The sequence below is a fragment of the Melospiza georgiana genome, chromosome 24 (assembly GCF_028018845.1).
Source record: "Melospiza georgiana isolate bMelGeo1 chromosome 24, bMelGeo1.pri, whole genome shotgun sequence".
In the NCBI taxonomy this organism is placed as follows: domain Eukaryota; kingdom Metazoa; phylum Chordata; class Aves; order Passeriformes; family Passerellidae; genus Melospiza; species Melospiza georgiana.
This window is the reverse complement of record NC_080453.1, coordinates 3,970,631-3,992,677: the sequence shown is the minus strand read 5'-3', so window position 1 is coordinate 3,992,677 and position 22,047 is coordinate 3,970,631. Positions and strand designations below refer to the sequence as shown.

At 53.2% G+C, this 22,047-nt stretch overlaps 1 protein-coding gene across 2 annotated transcripts; it reads right to left on the bottom strand.

The window, feature by feature from the left end:
* Window positions 1–80: 80 nt before the first annotated feature.
* ZCCHC17 (zinc finger CCHC-type containing 17) lies at window positions 81–21,891 on the bottom strand. Of its 2 annotated transcripts, none has more exons than XM_058040432.1 (8): window positions 21,782–21,891; window positions 21,510–21,618; window positions 20,374–20,431; window positions 18,840–18,940; window positions 18,641–18,732; window positions 15,048–15,148; window positions 11,630–11,778; window positions 81–777 (listed from the first exon to the last, which is right to left on the bottom strand). In XM_058040432.1, exons 2-8 carry the CDS (start codon window positions 21,549–21,551, stop codon window positions 592–594), a joined length of 729 nt encoding a protein of 242 aa, XP_057896415.1. In that variant the 5' UTR covers window positions 21,552–21,618; window positions 21,782–21,891; the 3' UTR covers window positions 81–591. The 2 variants fall into 2 exon arrangements, with proteins under 2 accessions (XP_057896415.1, XP_057896416.1); XM_058040433.1 differs by having other exon boundaries at window positions 81–756.
* Between the last annotated feature and the right edge of the window lie 156 nt (window positions 21,892–22,047).

Sequence of the window (22,047 nt, the reverse complement as noted above, 5' to 3'; positions counted from 1 at the left end):
CCCTCTCCCATCTCCTCCACACTGTTCTCCCCCTGCCCAAGATGAAGTGGAGGGCACAGAAGAAAGGAGCAGGTACAAAGTGCAGCTGCAGAGAGCAGATTTATTTTCCATCCCTTTCCAAGGCAGCAAACACTCCACAGTCCATGTTTACTCCCAGTATCTCCACTCCCCCATTTGCTCCTTGCTCCTCCACTCCTGGTGTTTGCACAGAGGCTGAGGGAGCCGGGGCAGGTTTGCAGCCCTGAGCTCTGTGCCAGGGGCTGTGCTGCCACCAAACCTGTGCCCAGCACGGTGGGGGCCTGGCTGTGCCACCCCAAGCTCTGCAGCTGTCCCAGGAGCTGGCAGCAGGACAGCAGGACACGAGGCTGTGGCACAGCAAGGGTGCCCTGCAGGCTGTCACGAGCCCGTGCTGGCAGCAGCTGTGGGACAAAGGGGCAGCCTGTGCCCAAGGTGACAGAGGACAGCTCACACAAGGTCAGCACCTGTAACACCAAATGTTCCTTTGAAATCAACTCCTTGTCCTTGGAGCAGGAGCTGCTGGTCCCTGTTGCAGCCACGGCAGCAGCCCAGCCTGCCCTGCTCACCCCAGAGCTACTTCTTGTGCTTCTTCTTCTTCTTCTTGGGAGCCTTGCTGGCCTTCCTGGAGTGCCTGGGCCTCTTGCTGGAGGGCTGAGCTCCGTCACTGTCCGAGGCTGAGCTGTCCGAGTCCGACTCCGAGGACGGCCTGGCCTTGTGCTTCTTCTTCTTCTTCTTCTCCTGGGACAACACAGGAGAAACCTGGCAATGTGGAAATGTGGGAATGGCCTCCCTGGGGCTCAGCAGGGCAGCACGAGCCCTTCTGGGCCTGCTCCTGCATGGAAAGGGCACAGTGCCCCAGGAGGCAGGAGTTAGCTGAGGGCAGGGCACAGAGCATGGCAGGAGTCAGAGCAGAGGGGCAGCAGTGTGGAAATCCATGGCTGCAAAACACTGGGTAAGTCATGGAAGGAGAATTCTTGCTCTTATTCCATTATTTCATTGTTCTTTATTAATAAAAGTTGGAAGGACGAAGCGTTTTTTGCCCAAAAATTAGATTTCTAAACCAGCCCAGCCACCAGCCCCAGCCTGCCAGGACAGGAGCACCCAAACACTCCCAGGGAACAGCAGGACAAGGTCAGTGCCCTCCTGCAAGATGTGGCTCCTTGCACAACGTCCCTAAAGATTCCACCACCCCCTCCTCTTTCCCAACTTCCTCCGTGGCCCTTCCTGTTCATCAATTTCCTCTGCACCCCTTCCTGCTCCCCAAGTCCTCCTGAACCCCTTCCTGCTCCCCAATTTCTCCTGAACCCCTTCCTGCTCCTCATCTTCCCACTGCACCTTGTCCTGCTCCCCAAATTCCTCTGTGCCCCTTTGCATTATTAATCATTAAAATATTAATGAAATCATTCTTTCCTTTCCTTTCCCCATTTGCTGCAATGGGTTTTGCTGCTGGTTTCCATCCTTGGTTCAGGAATGTGAATGCCAGAGTGGTTTGGGTGGGAAGGGATCTTCAATGGCAGCTGATTGCAGCCCAGGGACACCTGCCACTGTGCCAGGTGCTGCCAGCCCCAATGCCCAGCCTGGCCTTGGGCACTGCCAGGGCTCCAGGGGCAGCCACAGCTGCTCTGGCAATTCCAGCCCAGCCCCTGCCCACCCTGCCAGGGAACAATTCCCAATTGCCAAGATCCCATCCAGCCCTGCCCTCTGCCACTGGCAGCCATTCCCTGGCTCCTGTCCCTCCATCCTTGTCCCCAGTCCCTCTGCAGCTCTCCTGGAGCCCCTTCAGGCCCTGCAAGGGCTCTGAGCTCTGCCTGGAGCCTTCTCCTCTCCAGGGCAGCACCCCCAGCTCTCCCAGCCTGGCTCCAGAAGGGCTGATCAGGAATTTTTGCCCTGTTTGAGGACTCAAGCAGAGGAGCCAAGGAAGGTTTCAGGATCAGAGATGGCCACTGAGGTGAACAAAGCCCTGGACAGGCTTGGACAGCCCCAGTGAGGAATGTGGCACGGCCAGCTCAGCTCAGGGCTCTGACTAACCTAAATTTAAACACCTGTGCCCAAACTGGACTGGGTGTCCAAGCATCAGGCCCAGGGGGGAAAGGAAAGGAGCTGGCAGCTGATTTTTAATCAAACAGAACTTTTTTAGGGAGCTGGAAGAGCAAAGACAACACCCAGAGCTCAGCATCCAGAAGATCCCTCAGGGATTCCAGGGAAGGATGGAGTGGCTCCACACCCACCAGACCCTTGGCACATTTTGGCTCACTAACAGCAAATAATATCACCCAAAATTGGGTCTGTTTTCCTGAGGGCTAACAACAGGCTCAGCACAAAGTCCCTGAGCCACAGAGGAAAGGCAGAAGCAAATCCTCCCAGTCTAGGAGGATGGGAAGGAGTTAAACTCTTCAGAGAAGGGGATGCAGCAAGGAGAATTTTCTCAAGCTTCTCCAGCCCGTGCACATGGTGAGAAAGTCTGACAGGACCTTCACAAGCAAGAGTTTCATTCCAGAGCTTGGGAAACTTTCTCAGGATGTGAGGGCTGCAGGCAGGACAGGATGTCACACACACTCCTGGGGATGGAGCAGGGGACACAAAGCACACATGGGCATTGTGCTGGCTGCAAAGAATCAACAAACCCTCACTCTCCCCTTCTGGGGGGCTCTAACAGCCAAGATCACTCCAAGAGAGACAGATCCCTTTTCTGGCACACAGTGGGGCTCTTGGGGTGTGCTGTGCAGGGCCAGGAGCTGAACTAAGTGATCTCTGTGTCTCTTCCAACCCTGGATATTCCAGGATTCTCTGATTCTTCCAGTGCAGAAGTGCAGGCAGAACAGCAAACACAGTCTGCAGCAGGACACAAGGAGAGCTGAGCATTACCAGAGGAATAAGTGTGGTTGCTCCATGGCTGGAAGGGCTTTGGAGCACCCTGGGACAGTGGAAGTGTCCCTGCCCATGGCAGGGATGGCACTGGATGGGATTTAAGGTCCTTCCAACCCAAGCCATCCCATGATTTTATAATTTTCAGTAGCAGGAGGCAGCACTGCTGCACTGCAGGAGCAGCTTCCTACCCCAGACCTTTCCTTCAGTGCAGCATCCCAGCCCTGGAGATCAGCACTGGGGTCACCAGGGAGCTCAGGGAGCAGGGGATGGAGCACTGGGGTGACAGGGAACTGAGTGTGCAGGGGATGGAGCACTGAGGGCACCAGTGTGCAGGGGATGGAGCACTGAGGGCACCAGGGAACTCAGAGAACAGGGGATGGAGCACTGGGATCACAGGGAACTGAGTGTGCAGGGGATGGAGCAGTGGGGTCACCAGGGAACTCAGTGAGCAGGAGATGGAGCACTGGGGTCAGCAGGGAGCAGGGGATGGAGCACTGAGGGCATCAGGGAATTCAATGAGCAGGGAATGGAGCACTGGGGTCACAGGGAACTGAGTGTGCAGGGGATGCAACATTGGGGTCACCAGTGAGCACAGGATGGAGCACTGAGCTCACCAGGGAGCTCAGTGAGCAGGGGATGGAACATGGGGGTCACCAGTGAGCACAGGATGGAGCACTGAGCTCACCAGGGAATTCAATGAGCAGAGGATGGAGCACTTAGGGCACCAGGGAACTCTGAGCAGGAGATGGAGCACTGGGGTCACCAGGGAGCTCAATGTGTAGGAGATGGAGCACTGAGGGCACCAGGGAACTGAGTGAGCACAGGATGGAGCATTGGAGTCCCAGGGAACTCAGAGAACAGGGGATGGAGCACTGAGGGCATCAGGGAGCTCAGGGAGCAGGGGATGGAGCACTGAGGGCATCAGGGAACTCAGAGAACAGGAGATGGAGCACTGGGGTCACCAGTGAGCAGGAGATGGAGCACTGAGGGCACCAGGGAACTCAGGGAGCAGGGATGGATCACTGGGGTCACCAGTGAGCCCAGGATGGAGCACTGAGGGCACCAGGGAACTGAGTGAGCACAGGATGGAGCATTGAAGTCACAGGGAACTCAGGGAGCAGGGGATGGAACATGGGGGTCACAGTGAGCACAGGATGGAGCACTGGGGTCAGCAGGGAGCTCAATGAGCACAGGATGGAGCACTGAGCTCACCAGGGAACTCAGAGAACAGGAGATGGAGCACTGGGGTCACCAGTGAGCAGGGGATGAAGCACTGGGGTCACCAGGGAATTCAATGTGGAGGAGATGGAGCACTGGGGTCACCAGGGAACTCAGAGAACAGGGGATGGAACACTGGGGTCACCAGGGAATTCAATGAGCACAGGATGGAGCACTGAGGTCACCAGGGAGCAGGGGATGGAGCACTGAGGGCACCAGGGAACTCAATGTGTAGGAGATGGAGCACTGAGGGCACCAGGGAACTGAGTGAGCAGGGGATGGAACATTGGAGTCACAGGGAACTCAGTGAGCAGGGGATGGAGCACTGGGGTCACCAGGAAACTCAGTTTGCAGCCCAGCGATTGCCCAAAGCCCAGGTTTGTGCCTGCAGGGACACCTGAGGTGCCAATGCCCTCCAGGCAGGCTGGATGGGGCTCAGCTCAGCTCTGGCACACCCAGCTCAGCTCTGGCACACCCAGCACCCCAACACTGCATTTTGGGGCAATGTTTGGAGAGGATTTGGCCAAGCAGCTCTCAGTCAGCCTCACACAGAGCTGCACTTCACCGTTCCCTGCACATCCTGCCCCACCTGTGCAATCAGCACAGAGAACCCAACAAAAGTGCTCCAAAACCTCTCTCCAAGCCCCTGAGCAGGCTGGGCTGGAGCCTCAGTGCTGGTTTGCATGGAATTCCCTCCCTGCTGCTCCAGAAGCTCCTCCAAGAGGGGCCCCTTCAGCACTGCAGGCTCCCTCCTGCCCTGTGTGAGCAAACTGCTCCAGGCTGTGCTCTCAGCTCACTCCCCCTGAAGGTATTTGGGGCTGAGATAAGAGGGGAGTGCCCAGAACTGTCCAAGAAGCTGAAATATTTTTCACCAGACCCTTCTGAGGAGTTAAAATCCCATTCCAAGACTTTGTGAAAAACAGCAATGGATTCCTAATGTCTGTGTGCATCCCCAGGGTGTGCCAGGAATCCTTCTGGGCTTCTTCATTTCATTCTTTTTCCTCATTCCAGCAGCCAATTTCACTCCAAACAAGATTCATTACACCAACCTAAAGGTGCTTTTGCATCATTTGTTGGAGGAGCAGTCAGAATGAAGCTGAGGAGAAGAACTCAGCATGGAGTCAGTAAATAAAGACAGCCAGATTCAGAAAAATTTCAATGCAGTCAATGTGTGAAGGGCTGTGGCCTCTTCATGCCATGGAAGAACCAGTAAAACCAGTAAAACTGAGTGAGGATGGACCACAGGTCACAGAACAAACACACTTAGGTGTGGTTTGAACATGAAGATCTGCAAATCTTCCACAAGGTGGGGAAAAGAGCAGCAAAACCATAAAAAAAGCCCCAATTTCAAAGGCCATCCAAAACCTCCTCAGGGATGAGCTGTTCCATGTGGAATAAAGCTCCCAAGGAACTTTGAAATGGATCCAAACCCCCAAATTTGAGGTTGTGTGAGCAGAAGATGGGATGTTGGAGAATTTTGCTCAGACATGGCTTAAAGAAAGAGGCCATGAAAATATACAGCTGATGGAAAAGTAAAAGGCAGCTGTAAAGCAGCAGTTCTCAATCCTGTTTCTGTAAATAACTAGGTTCTCAGGCACATTTTATAAACAGCAGGATTCTCAGACAGTCTTCTCATAACAGGTAAACATTCTGTCCTTGGGAACAGACATGGAGGTTGAGAACCCTTCATATCAGGGTGAGAACACAAATCTTGGTTTCAATAAACAAACCACAGGTATTGGAAACAAAGGGAGGGGTTCATGTTTGCTCAGTAGCCTATGGTGAGCTCGAGTTTTGCAATACGTATGATCTTAATTATTGAATTAATTATTGAAATTATTGAATTTATTGATCCAAAGGCACGACTATAAAAACCTGCCTTTGGATCAATAACTTCGATCTCAATTAACACGGTTATAACAACGTGCCTTTGGATCAATAAATTAGATCTCAATTAACACGGTTATAACAACGTGCCTTTGGATCAATAAATTAGATCTCAATTAACACGGTTATAACAACGTGCCTTTGGATCAATAAATTCAATCTTAATTAACACGGTTATAACAACGTGCCTTTGGATCAATAAATTCGGAGTCGATGCTGATCAACAAGGATGGCTCGTCTCCCTTCGCTTTCAACAATGGGATAAACTTGGAGAGTTTCAGTGCAAGGGTTTTCCCTCAGTCAGCACTGCAGGTTTTTTTCTTGCAGGATGAGAAGGGCTCAGCCATTCCCAGCCTCCTGCCTCCCACACAGCCCAGCAGGGACACTGCTGTTCCCACAGGAGCCACCTCACCCCCTGACCCCAGCAGGAGAAGGGACCCAGAGCCTGGGCCTGCCCTGCTGTCCCACACAGCCCCAGGGCTCCCCCCTGGCACAGCACCAGGGAATGCTGCAATTGTTCAGGGTGGAAAAGCTCCCCCAGATCAGCCAGTCCAAGCACAGCCCCAGGTGCCACCTCCATGGGGTTTAGGAGGGATGGGGACCCCACCACCAACCCTCTCTGTGAAGGGTTTGTCCCAAATGTCTGCATGGGAGATGGGGTGTGAAAAGGGAAAAGCAGACAAGGGAGTGAAATCTTCCAAGAGAGTCAGGGGGTGTGGGGAGAACCCCTCCATAAACCTTCAAACAGATTGCTGAGAGGGCAGGGAAGGCAGGATTGGGAGCAGATGTGGGGTCAGAGCAGGGGCAATGCCCTGGGCCAGGGGACATAAATATGGGGATCCTGCACCAGGGGCTCAGTGTTTGCTGCCTCTTCCTCTGCACTTCAGTCTTGCCCTGCTCTGGGAAAGGGCAGAAGGAGCAGCTGAACACTCCTGAGTTGAGGGTACAGGGATGGGGGAGAACAGCCATGGTGCTGCTCTGCCAGGCTGCACACATGGAAAACCTTTACATTTCTGTTTTTTCTAACTTGCCCTGGGCTGAGCAGTGGCAACCCCAAACCTCCCTCAGCACAAGCTGAGGCTGTTTGCTCTCACCCCTCCCCTCCCCTCCTTCCCTGGGAGCATCCCCTGCTGTCCCCTCCTGGCAGGAGCTGTGCAGGGCCACAAGGGCCCCCCTGATCCCCCTTTGTCAGGCTGAGCCCCTTCCCAGCTCCCTCAGGATCCTCCAGCCCCTTCCCTGGACACCCTCCAGCCTCTCCCCTTCTCCCTCCATCACCCCTTTCCTCAGGGGTTACAGAAGACAGGGCAGGGCTCACTGCTGCCACCCAGGATGTGGCACTGTCACACCAGTGCCACCCCCACACAGAGACCCGAGCCCAGCTCCAGCCTGGGAATCCTGGGGGGCTCAGGCAGGAGGGAAACCAGGAGCTGGGAACCACTGGGAAGGCAAAGTGGAAAAAAGGGGATGAGGATCCTGAAAGAATGTCTGGGAAGAGAAGAAAAACTCCAGAAGATGCAAGGAAACATCAGATCCAGGAAGAGGAGAAAAACCCTTTAGGCAGGAAGGAAATCAGGAGCTGGGAACCACTGGGAAGGCAAGGTGAGGGGGAAAAAAAAAGGGGGATGAGGATCCTGGAAGAATCTCTGGGAAGAGCAGAAAAACCCCAGAATATGCAAGGAAATATTAGATCCAGGAAGAGGAGAAAAACTCCTCAGGGAAAACAGGAACTGGGAATCACTGGGAAGGCAAAGTGGAAAAAAAAGGGGGTGAGGATTCTGAAGGAATCTCTGGGAAGATGAAAAAATCTCCAAGCAAACACCACGTTCCAGCCTGGGGATACTGTGAGGCTCAGGCTGGAGGGAAATCAGGAGCTGGGAACCACTGGGAAAGCAAGGTGAAAAAAAGGGGGTGAAGATTCTGGAGGAATCTCTGGGAAGAGGAGAAAAACCCCAGAAACTGCAAAGAAACATCAGATCCAGGAAGAGGAGAAAAACCCCTCAGACAGGAGGGAAAAGTAAGGTGAAAAAAAAGGAAGTGAGGATCCTGGAGAAATCTCTGGGAAAAGGAGAAAAACCCCAGAAACTCCAAGGAAACATCAGATGCAGGAAAAGGAGAAAAACCCTTCAGGGTAAGAGGGAAATCAGAAGCTGGGAACCACTGAGAAGACAAAATGAAAAAAAAAAAGGGGATGAGGATCCTGGAGGAGTCTCTGGGAAGAGAAGAAAAACCCCAGAAACTGCAAAGAAACATCAGATCCAAGAAGAGGAGAAAAACCCCTCAGGAAGGAGGGAAAAGCAAGGTGAAAAAAAGGGGGTGAGGATGCTGGGGGAATCTCTGGAAAGAGCAGAAAAACCCCAGAAACTGCAATAATCAAACATCAGGCTCCAGCCTGGGAATACTGTGGGGCTCAGGCAGGAGGGAAATCAGGAGTTGGGAACCACTGGGAAGGCAAAGTGGAAAAAAGGGGATGAGGATCCTGAAAGAATGTCTGGGAAGAGGAGAAAAACCCCAGAAACTGCAAAGAAACATCAGATCCAGGAAGAGGAGAAAAACCCCTCAGGCAGGAGGGAAATCAGGAGCTGGGAACCACTGGGAAATCAAAGTGGAAAAAAAAAGGGGGTCAGGATCCTGGAGGAATCTCTGGGAAAAACCTCAGAAACTCCAAGGAAACATCAGATCCAGGAAAGCACAAAATGCTGATCCTGAGCAATCACAAACATTCATTTTATGGCTCTGACACTCAGTGGAGAGGCAGCTCCCTCCTCTCATTTCAAACCCCCAGGGCCACACTGGTGTCACACACAAGGGAGGGGACAGGGCAGCAAGGAGATTGTCCCTGAATGCACAGAGCTGTTGCCATGTGCTGGAAAGCCCTGGAGCTGCAGGCAGCACATGGAGCTCCCAGACAAGGTGAAAAACTGGGGGTGAGAATCCTGGAGGAATCTCTGGGAAGAGCAGAAAAACCCCAGAAACTGCAATGAAACATCAGGCTCCAGCCTGGGAATACTGGGGAGCTCAGGCAGGAGGAAAAACAGGAGCTGGGGAACCACTGGGAAGGCAAAGTGGAAAAAAGGGGGGTGAGGATCCTGAAAGAATGTCTGGGAAGAGGAGAAAAACCCCAGAAGATGCAAGGAAACATCAGATCCAGGAAGAGGAGAAAAACCCCTCAGGCAGGAGGGAAAAGCAAGGTGAAAAAAAAAGGAAGTGAGGATCCTGGAGAAATCTCTGGGAAAAGGAGAAAAACCCCAGAAACTCCAAGGAAACATCAGATCCAGGAAAAGGAGAAAAACCCTTCAGGGTAAGAGGGAAATCAGAAGCTGGGAACCACTGGGAAGGCAAAGTGGAAAAAAGGGGATGAGGATCCTGAAAGAATGTCTGGGAAGAGGAGAAAAACCCCAGAAGATGCAAGGAAACATCAGATCCAGGAAGAGGAGAAAAACCCCTCAGGCAGGAGGGAAATCAGGAGCTGGGAACCACTGGGAAGGCAAAGTGGAAAAAAAAGGGGGTGAGGATTCTGAAGGAATCTCTGGGAAGATGAAAAAAACTCCAAGCAAACACCAGGCTCCAGCCTGGGGATACTGTGAGGCTCAGGCAGGAGGGAAATCAGGAGCTGGGAGCCACTGGGAAATCAAAGTGGAAAAAAAAAGGGGGTCAGGATCCTGGAGGAATCTCTGGGAAAAACCTCAGAAACTCCAAGGAAACATCAGATCCAGGAAGAGGAGAAAAACCCCTCAGGAAGGAGGGAAAAGAAAGGTGAAAAAAAGAAAGGGGGTGAGGATCCTGGGGGAATCTCTGGGAAGAGGAGAAAAACCCCAGAAACTGCAAAGAAACAGATCCAGGAAGAGGAGAAAAACCCTTTAGGCAGGAAGGAAATCAGGAGCTGGGAACCACTGGGAAGGCAAGGTGGAAAAAAGGGTTTGAGGATCCTGGAGGAATCTCTGGAAAGAGCAGAAAAACCCCAGAAGATGCAAGGAAATATTAGATCCAGGAAGAGGAGAAAAACCCCTCAGGCAGGAGGGAAATCAGGAGCTGGGAACCAATGGGAAGGCAAGGTGGAAAAAACAAAAAGAGATGAGGATCCTGGAGGAGTCTCTGGGAAGAGAAGAAAAATCCCAGAAAAGCACAAAATGCTGATCCTGAGCAATCACAAATATTCATTTTATGGCTCTGACACTCAGTGGAGAGGCAGCTCCCTCCTCTCATTTCAAACCCCCAGGGCCACACTGGTGTCACACACAAGGGAGGGGACAGGGCAGCAAGGAGATTGTCCCTGAATGCACAGAGCTGTTGCCATGTGCTGGAAAGCCCTGGAGCTGCAGGCAAGCAGGGCAGCACATGGAGCTCCCAGACACCATCACAGCAGGCACTCCAGACTACAAGGGAACCATTCACCCCCAGGATCCCACATCCTGCCTCCAAAAAAGCTCCAAGTTTTATTATTGCAGCTCTGGAAAACATCTGACAACTTTTGATGTCACCCTTGAGAAGGGAGGGAGATCAAAGGAACGAGGGAGATTTCAAGGAAAGCTATTAATCTACCAAGGCCAAAAAAATCAGGAACAAAGTGAGGACAGTGCCCCACATTTCCTGTGGGGTCAGCAGGGCAAGACTCCACTGGGAATCCCCATGCTGGATGGGCAGGGGTAGGATAACAAGCTGTTTGTGCACTTCTTTGTGTAATTTTTTCCCCAAAACTTTTAAATAATTTGAGCTTTTTCTGCCTGTTGTCACTCTCCAGGATACAGAGAGGCCACAGAGCTGGAAAGAGGGGAAAAATAGAGAAAAGGCTTTGAAAGAGAAATTAAAAGTGGGAATGTGAAGGTGCTGATGGAAGAATTAATTTATTGAAGTGTTGAACTGGATTGTGGCTGCCCTGGATGTGTCCAAACCAGGCTGGAGCAACCTGGGAGCATGGCAGGGGTGGGGTGAGATGGGATTTAAGGTCCTTTCCACCCCAAACCCTCTGGGACTCTGTGAATACTCATCCCCTGAACAACCCTGAGCACCAAAAGCTCCTGGCCTGGGTTCAGTCTCACCTGGGTTTGATTTTATCTCAGCCTGCTCTGAGCCAGAGGTCAAACACAGCCTGGGAAATGTCTCTGATCTGGTGCCACTTTCACAGGGACAGAAATTGCTCTGGAGCCTGGGAATGCTCCCTGTGCAAACACAGCCAGGGATTTTCCCCCAGAGTGTGCAGATAACCCCAATTCCCACAGCCCTGGCAGGGTCAGGACACCCCTGCAGCCAGCAGGGCACTGGGAACAGAACAAAGAAGGAGAAAGGAGGAAAACAGGAGTCACAGGATTGAGGACACTGAACAATGCCTGCAGAGCCTCACAAGGACCAGGAAAAACAACAATCATCTTTTTCTCACTCTAAGAATATCTCTGAGGGCTGTGTGCTGTAACACAAAAGCAGCTAGAAGGGAACTTGGCAATAAAAAGAGAAAACCCAAGAATTAATGAGAAATCTGCAGAGGAGGTTCCTGTTTTGCTACAGAATCTGCCCAAACCTGAGGCACCTTCTCAGCCCACACCTGGCTACTCACACCCACCTTGCTGGAGTAACTCAGTTGTAACCACAGAGCAAATTCCCTCCCCCAGCTCCTTTTCCAGGCCAGCCAGAGGCCACCTTGTACCTTTTTCCTCTTTTTGGAAGATTCCTCAGCCTGGCTGATCTTTTTGTCCCCTTCATGCCCTGCTGCTGCCCCCTCCTCTTCCTCCTCCTCTGGAATGAGGCTGTATTTGGTTCCTCCAGGCTGCATGAAGCACTCCTTGGCAAAGTGACCTGGAAATAAAAAATAAAATGTGTTTGAAGGAACAACCCAGCCCATTTTTCCTTTTTTTTGTTCTTTTTTTTAACAAATGCATTTCACACACCTGAAGTGCTGCCAAGGCTTTTTTGATTATCAATCTTTTTCAAGGAGAAAATCTACACTGGACATATTTTATCCTGAAATTTCAGCTGGTTGAACATGCCCTGATTAAACAGAGAGGGAACAAACATTACCCAGGTCATTCTGGAGGGATTAGTTAGGCAAAAGAGAAAATATTCCTGTCTCAACAAGTCAAAATCTGTCTCTGCAGGGGCTTAATCAGCCCAGAAAAGAATGGAGGAAAGGTAAATTGGTGTGATTGGCACCTGGAAAATGAACTAAAGGCACAAAGAGAGAGAAATTCAGCTCTTGTGGTTCTGCCCTTTCTACTCTGGAGACATCAAAGTTGACCTACTAAGCTGCAGGGGGAATTTGGAGAGCTGGCACCTGCTGTTAGGAGGAGACACCATTATTAAAAAGCAGATTGGAAATAGGCATAATCCTGGTTTTGGGGTTCTTTAAAATAGTGTTTTATACATAAGAGGTCTTTAAATAGTAATAATTCTTTAAAATAATATTTTAAGGATATTTCTCTATGACTACAGAGGCCACACTCAGCATTAACCTCCTCCAGAATAGCACGAGCCCCCATGAACCATTTCCTCCAAATAACACAAGTAGGGCACAGAAAATCTGCACAAAAAACCACCTTGGACCTCAGCAACTTGAATAAATCCCCTGAAAGGCACCACAAAATCATCTTCACACTGCTGAACCAGGCAGGACACCATTTCAGAGGGGACAAACTTGGTTTTAGCTCTGAGACACAGCTCCAGTGTCCCACCAGCTGTGCTGGAGCTTCCATGGATGGGGGTTCACAGTGGGATCCCCTGCTGAAGGTTTGTTTGCTTCTTAAAAACCAAAATCAGAGTCATTACCCCAAATGGGGCTCAGCAGTGGGGATGGTCCCTCCTGCACTTTGCTGAGCCCCAAAGATCAGCTCCATGCACAGCACAGGCTGTTCCTGTGCCTTTCCTGTGCTCACCTGTCCCTTGGTGTGCCCTGTCACAGACAGATTTTATGGAAAATCCTTTCCTTAGGATTCTTCCTCATGAGAAGCCAAGAGGCCTCAGGAACAAAATGTAAACATTGATTATCTGCTGCTGTGGAATGCAACAGGTGCATCTGTGATTGGTCTTGTGGTTGTTTCTAATTAATGGCCAATCACAGTCAGCTGGCTTGGACAGAGAGCTGAGCCACAAACCTTTGTTATCATTCTTTGCTATTCTATTCTTAGCCAGCCTTCTGATGAAATCATTTCTTCTATTCTTTTAGTATAGTTTTAATAAATACATATCATAAAATAATAAATCAGCCTTCTGAAACATGGAGTCAGATCCTCATCTCTTCCCTCAAACTGAGCCCTGTGAGCACCATCACAGCCCCCCAGTGCTCTGGGGACTGTGACAACTTTGCCACCCTGAAGGGACACAGCGGGGCTGTCATGGAGCTGCACTACAACACGGATGGCAGGTGAGGGCAGGGGCTCTGTGCTGCTCTGGAGCAGGGCTGGAGCCCCAGGAGAGGCTGAGGGAGCTGGACAGGGGCTCAGCCTGGAGCAAAGGAGGCTCAGGGGGCCCTTGTGGCTCTGCACAGCTCCTGCCAGGAGGGCACAGCCGGGGGGGTCGGGCTGTGCCCCAGGGAACAGGGACAGGAGCAGAGGGAACGGCCTCAGGCTGGGCCAGGGCAGCTCAGGGTGGGCACAGCAGGAATTTCCCCATGCAAAGGGGGCTCAGGCCTTGCCAGGGGCTGCCCAGGGAGCTTTGCAGTGCCCATCCCTGCAGGTGCCCCAGCAATTCCTGGAGGTGGCACTCAGAGCTCTGGGCTGGGGACAAGGTGGGATCAGCTGGGACTCGATGTCCTTGGAGCTCTTTTCCCACCTCATCTCTGCATCCTGAACACCAGAATCCCAAAGGCTTTTCCCACAAGGGAATATCCATCCAATGCAAGCCCAGCAGCAGAGGTGTCCCTGCCCCAGCCCCTTCTGGCAGGGAACATTTCCTGTTCCCCACAGCTCCAAACCCCTCACACCAACAACAGAAAAGGAGCCTTGAAAGTCCTTAAAATCCCATTTTTGCATATTGAGGGGAAATTTCTGCATGGAAAGGGGGCTCAGGCCTTGGCAGGGGCTGCCCAGGGAGCTTTGCAGTGCCCATCCCTGGAGGTGCCCCAGCAATTCTTGGAGGTGGCACTCAGAGCTCTGGGCTGGGGACAGGGTGGGCATTGGGCACAGCTTGGACTCAGTGTCCTTGGAGCTGTTTTCCCACCTCAGTGATTCTGCCTCCCAGCAGGAGGCACAGAATGGTTGGGGCTGAAGGGATCACCTGGAGCAGGTGACACAGGGACACATCCAGGGGGTTGGGATGGCTCCACACTCCACTCCCTCCCTGTTCTGGGCAGGGCTGGGAGCACCTGGGATGGTGGGAGGTGACCCTGGGGACTGGAATCAGGTGGGATTTAAGGTCCCTTCCAACCCAAACCATTCTGGGATTCCAACCATGAGACAGACACTGATAGAAGCCCACCAAGGCTCAGTGCCTGGCTGGGACAGGGCCAAAAGCAGCAGCCCAGCTGTTGTGGTGTGCTGTAATGTCCCATTTTGGCCTTCCAGGTCATTCCCCCAGGTGTGCCTGTGCCTCTCTCCCTTCCCCCTTGCCCCCATGCTGAGTGAGTCCTGTCAATCAGGCTGAACATTCCAGCAAGGCCTCGTGTGGTTGGTCAAGTTCAAAGGATGCCCCTATGCTCAGGGGCCATTGGCCTGTCTGGGTGTCATCTTCCCCTGAGACCCTGCCCCTCTCACCTGGTTGGTGCTCACCTGTACCTCCCCTCCCCCTGTCCCTGAGCTTGAAAGGTGATCAGACCATGCGGCTGATGTTCTGTTGGAGCAGTTGCTCACGTTCAGACCTCTGTAACCATGGAATAAACCTCTGGACATTAAACCCTCCAGCAGAATCCTCTCCTTTTTCTCTTCACCATCGCCTGAAGCCATTCCTCCTGAGGTAAACGGGGTTCCTAACAAGCCTGGACTTGTTCAGTGCCCAGCTGCAATCTCCAGCAAGCCAAGGTATCTCTGGGGTGATACACTGCAGTTGCTGCCTTTGGCCCAGCAGCGAGGGTCAGACTGGCCCAGGCACAATCTAACTGGGAATGTTGGGAGCCTTTTTCCAATGCCCAGCCCCACCTTTGCAGCCACACTTCTTGCACACCGTGTTCAGCACGGCCTCCAGGGTGATCTTCTGGCTCGTGTAGTCCCTGAAGGAGCGTTTCTTCCTCTCATCCTGCCTGGGGGGACAAGAACAGCTCCATTTTCACTCCATTCTCATCTTTAATCCCTCGTTTTTGTCCAAACAAAAGGCATTTGCATTTTTGTATGGCCCCAAGGCTTTTAAAGGTTATTTGGTGTGGTGGTTTTGGTTTGCTAATTTGAGATTTTGCTAATTTCTTCACAGAGAGCAGCAGACACAAACTCCCAAGGATTTCTCCTAGGGTAAGGCAGTGAGAAGCTCAGAGAAGAAGAGAAATCAATTCTTATTTCTATTCTCTGCTCCCGTTGTTTGGCACATGTGGAATGTGTTATGGAGATTGTTTACCCAAAGTGATTTGTTAATTGGACACTGGTGAAGGTTGTTTTGATTCCTTGGATAATTGGGTCAAAGGTGTGTCCTGGCTGTCTCAGACACTCACAGGTTTTTCTTTGGTATCCCTTTGGTGTAGCACCTTTTAGTATAATATGTCATTTAGTATAGCATAGTATTTTAGTATGTAATTTAGCATAGTATTAGTGTAATAAATTACAGCTTAATAAAGCATTTGTTCAACCTTCTGAGTCATGGACTCAGAGCACATTATTCCCTACATTAATAATGATTTTTATAAATGTCTCCTGTTGCAATGCACCTGCAGGGTTAGGCCATGGTGGGCACAGCCAGCCTGCTCCTGAGTTTGTTATCAAAGCCTCAGGGATTCCTCAAGGCTGTTGGAACATAAATTGTGGAAATTAAGAAAGAAGAGGCTGAGAAACCAAATACCAAGATGGCAAGGACAGGATAACAGAGGGCTGTGAAACACCTGCACTGTGACCAATCTCATGCTGTGAGAAATGCAGAGAGAGCAAGGCAAAGGCACCAATCAAGCAGTGTGCACTTAGCAGTCTGCAGAATCTATAAAAGTGTGTGTAAATGTAATAAAGGCTTCTGCTGGATCACATTGGTCAGTTGTGCAGGAGTCCTGGATTTCCTGCAATAGTTTCCCATGCAAAACCAGGACACTCTCAAAGTAAAACTTTCTAAACCCTGTGGTAGATAGGGACAGGCGCTCCGGAAGATCTCGCGATGTCACGGAGAGGCAGGACCCCCTGTTCCCCTAAGATAAGAGATTACCCTAGGGGTGTGGCCCCACTAACAGTAGTGCCAGTAACTTTCCATTCCTTACCCAGTACTTTTTCATTCCTTACTAACCATAGATAAGAAGGACAAACCCCCTTTTGACGTAGAGAAGCCCTTAGACTATAAGACCCCATGAGAAGAAGTAATAAAGGCCTTTTGACCGTCCATCATATTGGTGTCAGCGTGTGTCATTGGCCTGAACGGCCCTGGAGAGTTTGGGTCGCCTGCCTTGATCCAGAAGGCAACAAAACCCAAAGAGCAGAGCTGACCTGGCTTGGGCACTGCCAGGGATCCAGGGAAGCCCCAGCTGCTCTGGGAATTCCATCCCAGAGAACAACTCCTTCCCAAATTCCCATCCATCCCTGTGCCCTGGCAGGGTGATAATTAGCATTGATTCCGTGATTCACAGAATGTTGATCAAGATCTATCTTTTTAAAGAAACCCATTGCTTTTATAGACAGTTACAATACAGACAGACTTAATTGGTCCTGTAATCAAAACACCATCAGCACTGGTTAATTAAGAAACCACCCTCTGGTAAACAACACATAACCCATTGCACATGTGCACAACAACAGGAGCAGCAAGTGAAGATAAGAATTGTTTCTCATTCTGTCTCTGATCTCTCAGCCTTTCTCAGCACTATGCCTGGGGAAGCTGTGCTGCCCTCTGTGACCACAGAGCTGCTGCCACACAGCCCTGCCCTCTGGCAAGGGAAGCCCTGCCCTGTGTGCCATGGGCAGCCATGCCCTGTGTGCCATGGGCAGCCATGCCAGGTGCCCTGTGGGTGCCCTGGGTCCTACAGGAAGCCATTCCATGTTCCCTGGGCAACGTGCCCTGTGCCCCACAGGCAGCCATGCTCTGTGCCCCCTGGGCAGCCATTCCCAGTGTCCCATGGGCAGCCATGCCCTGTGTGCCACAGGATGCCATTCCCTGCGTCCTGTGGGCAGCCATGCCCTGTGCCCTGAGGGTACCCTGTATCTTATAGGAAGCCATTCCATGTCCCTTGGGCAACTGTGCCCCCTGGACAGCTGTGCCCTGTGGGCAGCCATGCCCTGTGTCCCATAGGAAGCCATTCCCTGTGTACCCTGGGCAGCCATGCCCTGTGCCCTATATAGGAAGCCATTCCATGTCCCCTGAGCAGCCATGCTCTGTGCCCTGTGCCCCACAGGCAGCCGTGCTGTGTGCCCCATAGGAGGCCATGCTGTGTGCTCCCTGGGCAGCCATGCCCTGTACCCCATAGAAAACCATTCCCTGTGCCCTGTGGGTGGCCATGCCCTGCATTCCATAGGAAGCCATGCCCTGTGCCCTGTGTTCCCTGGGCAGCCATGTCCTGTGCCCCACAGAAAACCATTCCCTGTGCCCCATGGGCAGCCATGCCATGTGCCCCATGGGGAGTCATGCCCTGTGTCCCCCGGGCAGCCATGCCCTGTGTCCTATAGGAAGCCATTCCATGTCCCCTGGGCAGCCATGCCCTGTGCCCCATAGGATGCCATGCCCTGTGTCCCTGTGGGTAGCCATGCCCTGTGCCCCATAGAAAACCATTCCCTGTGTCCTCTGGGCAGCCATGCCCTGTGCCCCGTGGGCAGCCATGCCCTGTGCCCCATAGAAAACCATTCCCTGTGCCCCCTGGGCAGCCATGCCCTGTGCCCCATAGAAAACCATTCCCGGTGCCCCCTGGGCAGCCATGCCGTGTCCCACGGGCAACCATGCCCTGTGCCCCATGGGAGGCCATTCCTTGTGCCCCCTGGGCAGCCATTCCCTGTGCCCCATAGGATGCCATGCCCTGTGCCCCCTGGGCAGCCATGCCCTGTGCCCCATAGAAAACCATTCCCGGTGCCCCCTGGGCAGCCATGCCCTGTGCCCCATAGAAAACCATTCCCTGTGTCCCCTGGGCAGCCATACCCATGCCCCACAGGCAGCCATGCCCTGGGCAGCTGTGCCCTGTGCCCCACAGAAAACCATTCCCTGTGCCCCATGGGCAGCCATGCCATGTGCCCCATGGGCAGCCATGCCCTGTATCCCCCGGGCAGCCATGCCCTGTGCCCCACAGATAGTCATGCCCTGTGCCCCATAGAAAACCATTCCCTGTGCCCCATGGGCAGCCATGCCGTGTCCCCCGGGCAACCATGCCCTGTGTTCCATAGGGACCCATGCCCTGTGCCCCACGGGAGGCCATTCCTTGTGCCCCCTGGGCAGCCATGCCCTGTGCCCCATAGAAAACCATTCCCTGTGTCCTCTGGGCAGCCATGCCCATGCCCCACAGGCAGCCATGCCCTGGGCAGCTGTGCCCTGTGCCCCATAGAAAACCATTCCCTATGCCCCATAGGATGCCATGCCCTGTGCCCCCTGGGCAGCCATGCCCTCTGTTCTGCTCAGATTTACCCACTCAAGGGAAACGTTGTTGGGATCCAGGTCCTTCCCCGTGCCTTGGTGAACAACCTTCATGGAGAGGGAGAGCTTCAGCTTGTCCTCCTTCACCTGCAAGGCACACAGCGAGCAGGATGAACACCTAAAATCATTAATGAACACCCAGGGTGCTCCTTAATTTGATTTCAATTGATTGCAATTAGATTGCAATTAGTTACCTCTCTCCCAATGAGCTTCACCCACACCTTGTCCCCCACGTCGAGCATCTCTGCGGGTTTGTCCACGGGGCAGGAGGACATGTGGGACCTGTGCACCAGGCCTGGGGGGGACACAGGGGACACAGTCAGCCCAGGGGAGGGGACAGAGGGGACAGAACAGCCCCAGGGGAGGGGACAGAACAGCCCCAGGGGAGGGGACAGAGGGGACACAGTCAGGCCCAGGGGAGGGGACAGAGGGGACACAGGGGACACAGTCAGCCCAGGGGAGGGGACAGAGGGGACAGAACAGCCCCAGGGGAGGGGACAGAACAGCCCCAGGGGAGGGGACAGAGGGGACAGAACAACCCCAGGGGAGGGGACAGAACAGCCCCAGGGGATGGGACAGAGGGGACAGAACAGCCCCAGGGGAAGGGACAGAAGGGACACAGTCAGCCCAGGGGAGGGGACACAGGGGACACAGTCAGCCCAGGGGAGGGGACACAGGGGACACAGGGGACACAGGGGACACAGTCAGCCCTAGGGGAGGGGACAGAGGGGACAGAACAGCCCCAGGGGAGGGGACAGAGGGGACACAGTCAGGCCCAGGGGAGGGGACAGAGGGGACAGAACAGCCCCAGGGGAGGGGACAGAGGGGACACAGTCAGGCCCAGGGGAGGGGACAGAGGGGACAGAACAGCCCCAGGGGAGGGGACAGAGGGGACACAGTCAGGCCCAGGGGAGGGGACAGAGGGGACACAGTCAGCCCCAGGGTGTTGCAGACATTTCTTCACAGAAATCCTTTCTTTCGGATTTCTGTGTCTTCTGGAGGGCAAAAGGCCTCAGAAGACAAGGTAAACAATTATTATCAGATGCTGTGGAATGTAACAGGGGTTTTCTTGATTGGCTCATTTTCTATGTTTATAATTAAGGGCCAATCACCAGTGCAAGCCAGGGGACTGAGTCCTTGGGCACAACTTTGTTGTGGATTCTTTCTATCTATTCTAGCTAGCTTAGCTGCTCTGCAAACCTCTCTCCTTATTCCTATTAGCATAGTTATAATGTATTCTATATAAGATATAATAAATCAAGCCTTCTGATCAAGAAACAAGATTCACCGTCTCTCTCTCACCCTCAGCACCCACTCAGGCGCGGTAATGCCAGGGGATGTGAGAGGGGACACAATCAGCCCCAGGGGATGGGACAGAGGAGGAGGAAACTGGGCAAACTGCAGAATTTCTACAGTTCTGCCATTACCTTTAAATAAATCTCTAAAATATCCTCAAGTTCCCAAAACCTCCACTGAAATCTGAAGGTAACAAAACCCCAAACTATCCACAATTTCCCAAAATTCCACCCCAAATATCCTGAAGTTACCAAAAACTCCTTTGAGTATTTTTTGGTAATCGTGCAAAAGTCCATCATCTTCTAAATGCTTTCCAAATTCCTTCCCAATTTAGGAAAAATTCATTTTCTGAGCTTTTCCTGAAAGCCTTTAATTCTAAGCTGGCTGCTTGCCTTGCCACAGCAACAGTGAAATAATTTCACACACACCAACCTTGTTTCCTGCAGCCTGGGATTTTGATAAAGGCTCCATAATCTGTCACTGCAGCAACCTGGGGAGAAAACCCAGAGCAGAGATTGAGGAAATCCCTTCCCAAACAGGGGAGAACGTGCACAACAAACCTGCCCAGCTCACTGAGCTGGAGACTGGCACAGAATGAGGGTTAGGTTGGGCTGGAGGGACATTAAATCCAATCTGGTGCCACCGCAAGGACACCTCACACTGTGCCAGCCCAGCCCAGCCTTGGGCACTGCCAGGGCTCCAGGGGCAGCCACAGCTGCTCTGGGCACCCTGGCACAGCCCAAACCTCTCTAACCAGGCCTTGCCAGGCTACAAACCCCCTGTGGCAAATGGCACTGGGGGCACCTGGAACCAGTCAGGAAATCATTCTTTCCTTTCCTTTCTCCATTTGCTGCAATGGGTTTTGGTGCTGGTTTCCATCCTTGGTTCAGGAATGTGAATGCCAGAGTGGTTTGGGTGGGAAGGGATCTTCAATGGCAGCTGATTGCAGCCCAGGGACACCTGCCACTGTGCCAGGTGCTGCCAGCCCCAATGCCCAGCCTGGCCTTGGGCACTGCCAGGGCTCCAGGGGCAGCCACAGCTGCTCTGGCAATTCCAGCCCAGCCCCTGCCCACCCTGCCAGGGAACAATTCCCAATTGCCAAGATCCCATCCAGCCCTGCCCTCTGGCACTGGCAGCCATTCCCTGCCTCCTGTCCCTCCATCCTTGTCCCCAGTCCCTCTGCAGCTCTCCTGGAGCCCCTTCAGGCCCTGCAAGGGCTCTGAGCTCTGCCTGGAGCCTTCTCCTCTCCAGGGCAGCACCCCCAGCTCTCCCAGCCTGGCTCCAGAGGGGCTCCAGCCCTGCAGCAGCTCCGTGGGCTCCTCTGGGCTCTCTCCAGCAGCTCCAGGTGCTGCTGATGTTGGAATTCTGAGCTCTGCAATCAGGTGACAGGACAGAATCGCCTCCCCCCTGCTGCCCTCACATCTGCACATAAACAACTCCACAGACACAGATGAGTGCACCTGTACAGAGCTCTCTGCCACCCGAACCTCCCCGCGCTAAACCCCGGCTGAACCAACAATGAATTCACCCAGAGCATGGCCCGCACCCAGACAGGGCCGCAACCGCACCTCGCCCTGGAAGATGGAGTAGAGCTCGGGGAGCGGCTCCATCGCCTCCCTGGGTGCCGTGACAGCCAGCGGGATCCACGCCACGCTACCGCATCTCCTCTGCCGGATGCTGAGGAAAGAAACACTTCATTAATGCCTGAAAACCCAAAAGAGCCCTCAGAGAACCCTCACAGAACCCTCAGAGAGCCCCCAGAGAGCCCTCGGGGTTCAGCGGCTGGAGCAGCGCGGGGATGGACCCGAGTGGAACCCGCAGTGCCCGGTGCAGCACTGACCCGAACCAGCGCGGTGGGACAGAACGGCTCTTCCCGGAGCCCACAGGGCGGTGAGGGTTCGTCAGTGCCGGCGGCAGCGACACCAGCCCGCCGCCATCGCCTCAGCCACCCCCGCCATTCCCCCCTCACGCCGAGAGGCCGCGCTCCCCGCCAATCACAGAGCGCAATGTTTCCGTGTAGCACCCCGCAATCAATCAGCGTTACCCATGCTACCCAGCGCCCGCTCTCCACCAATCCAAGCGAGGCGCGCCAGAAGGCGCCGCGCT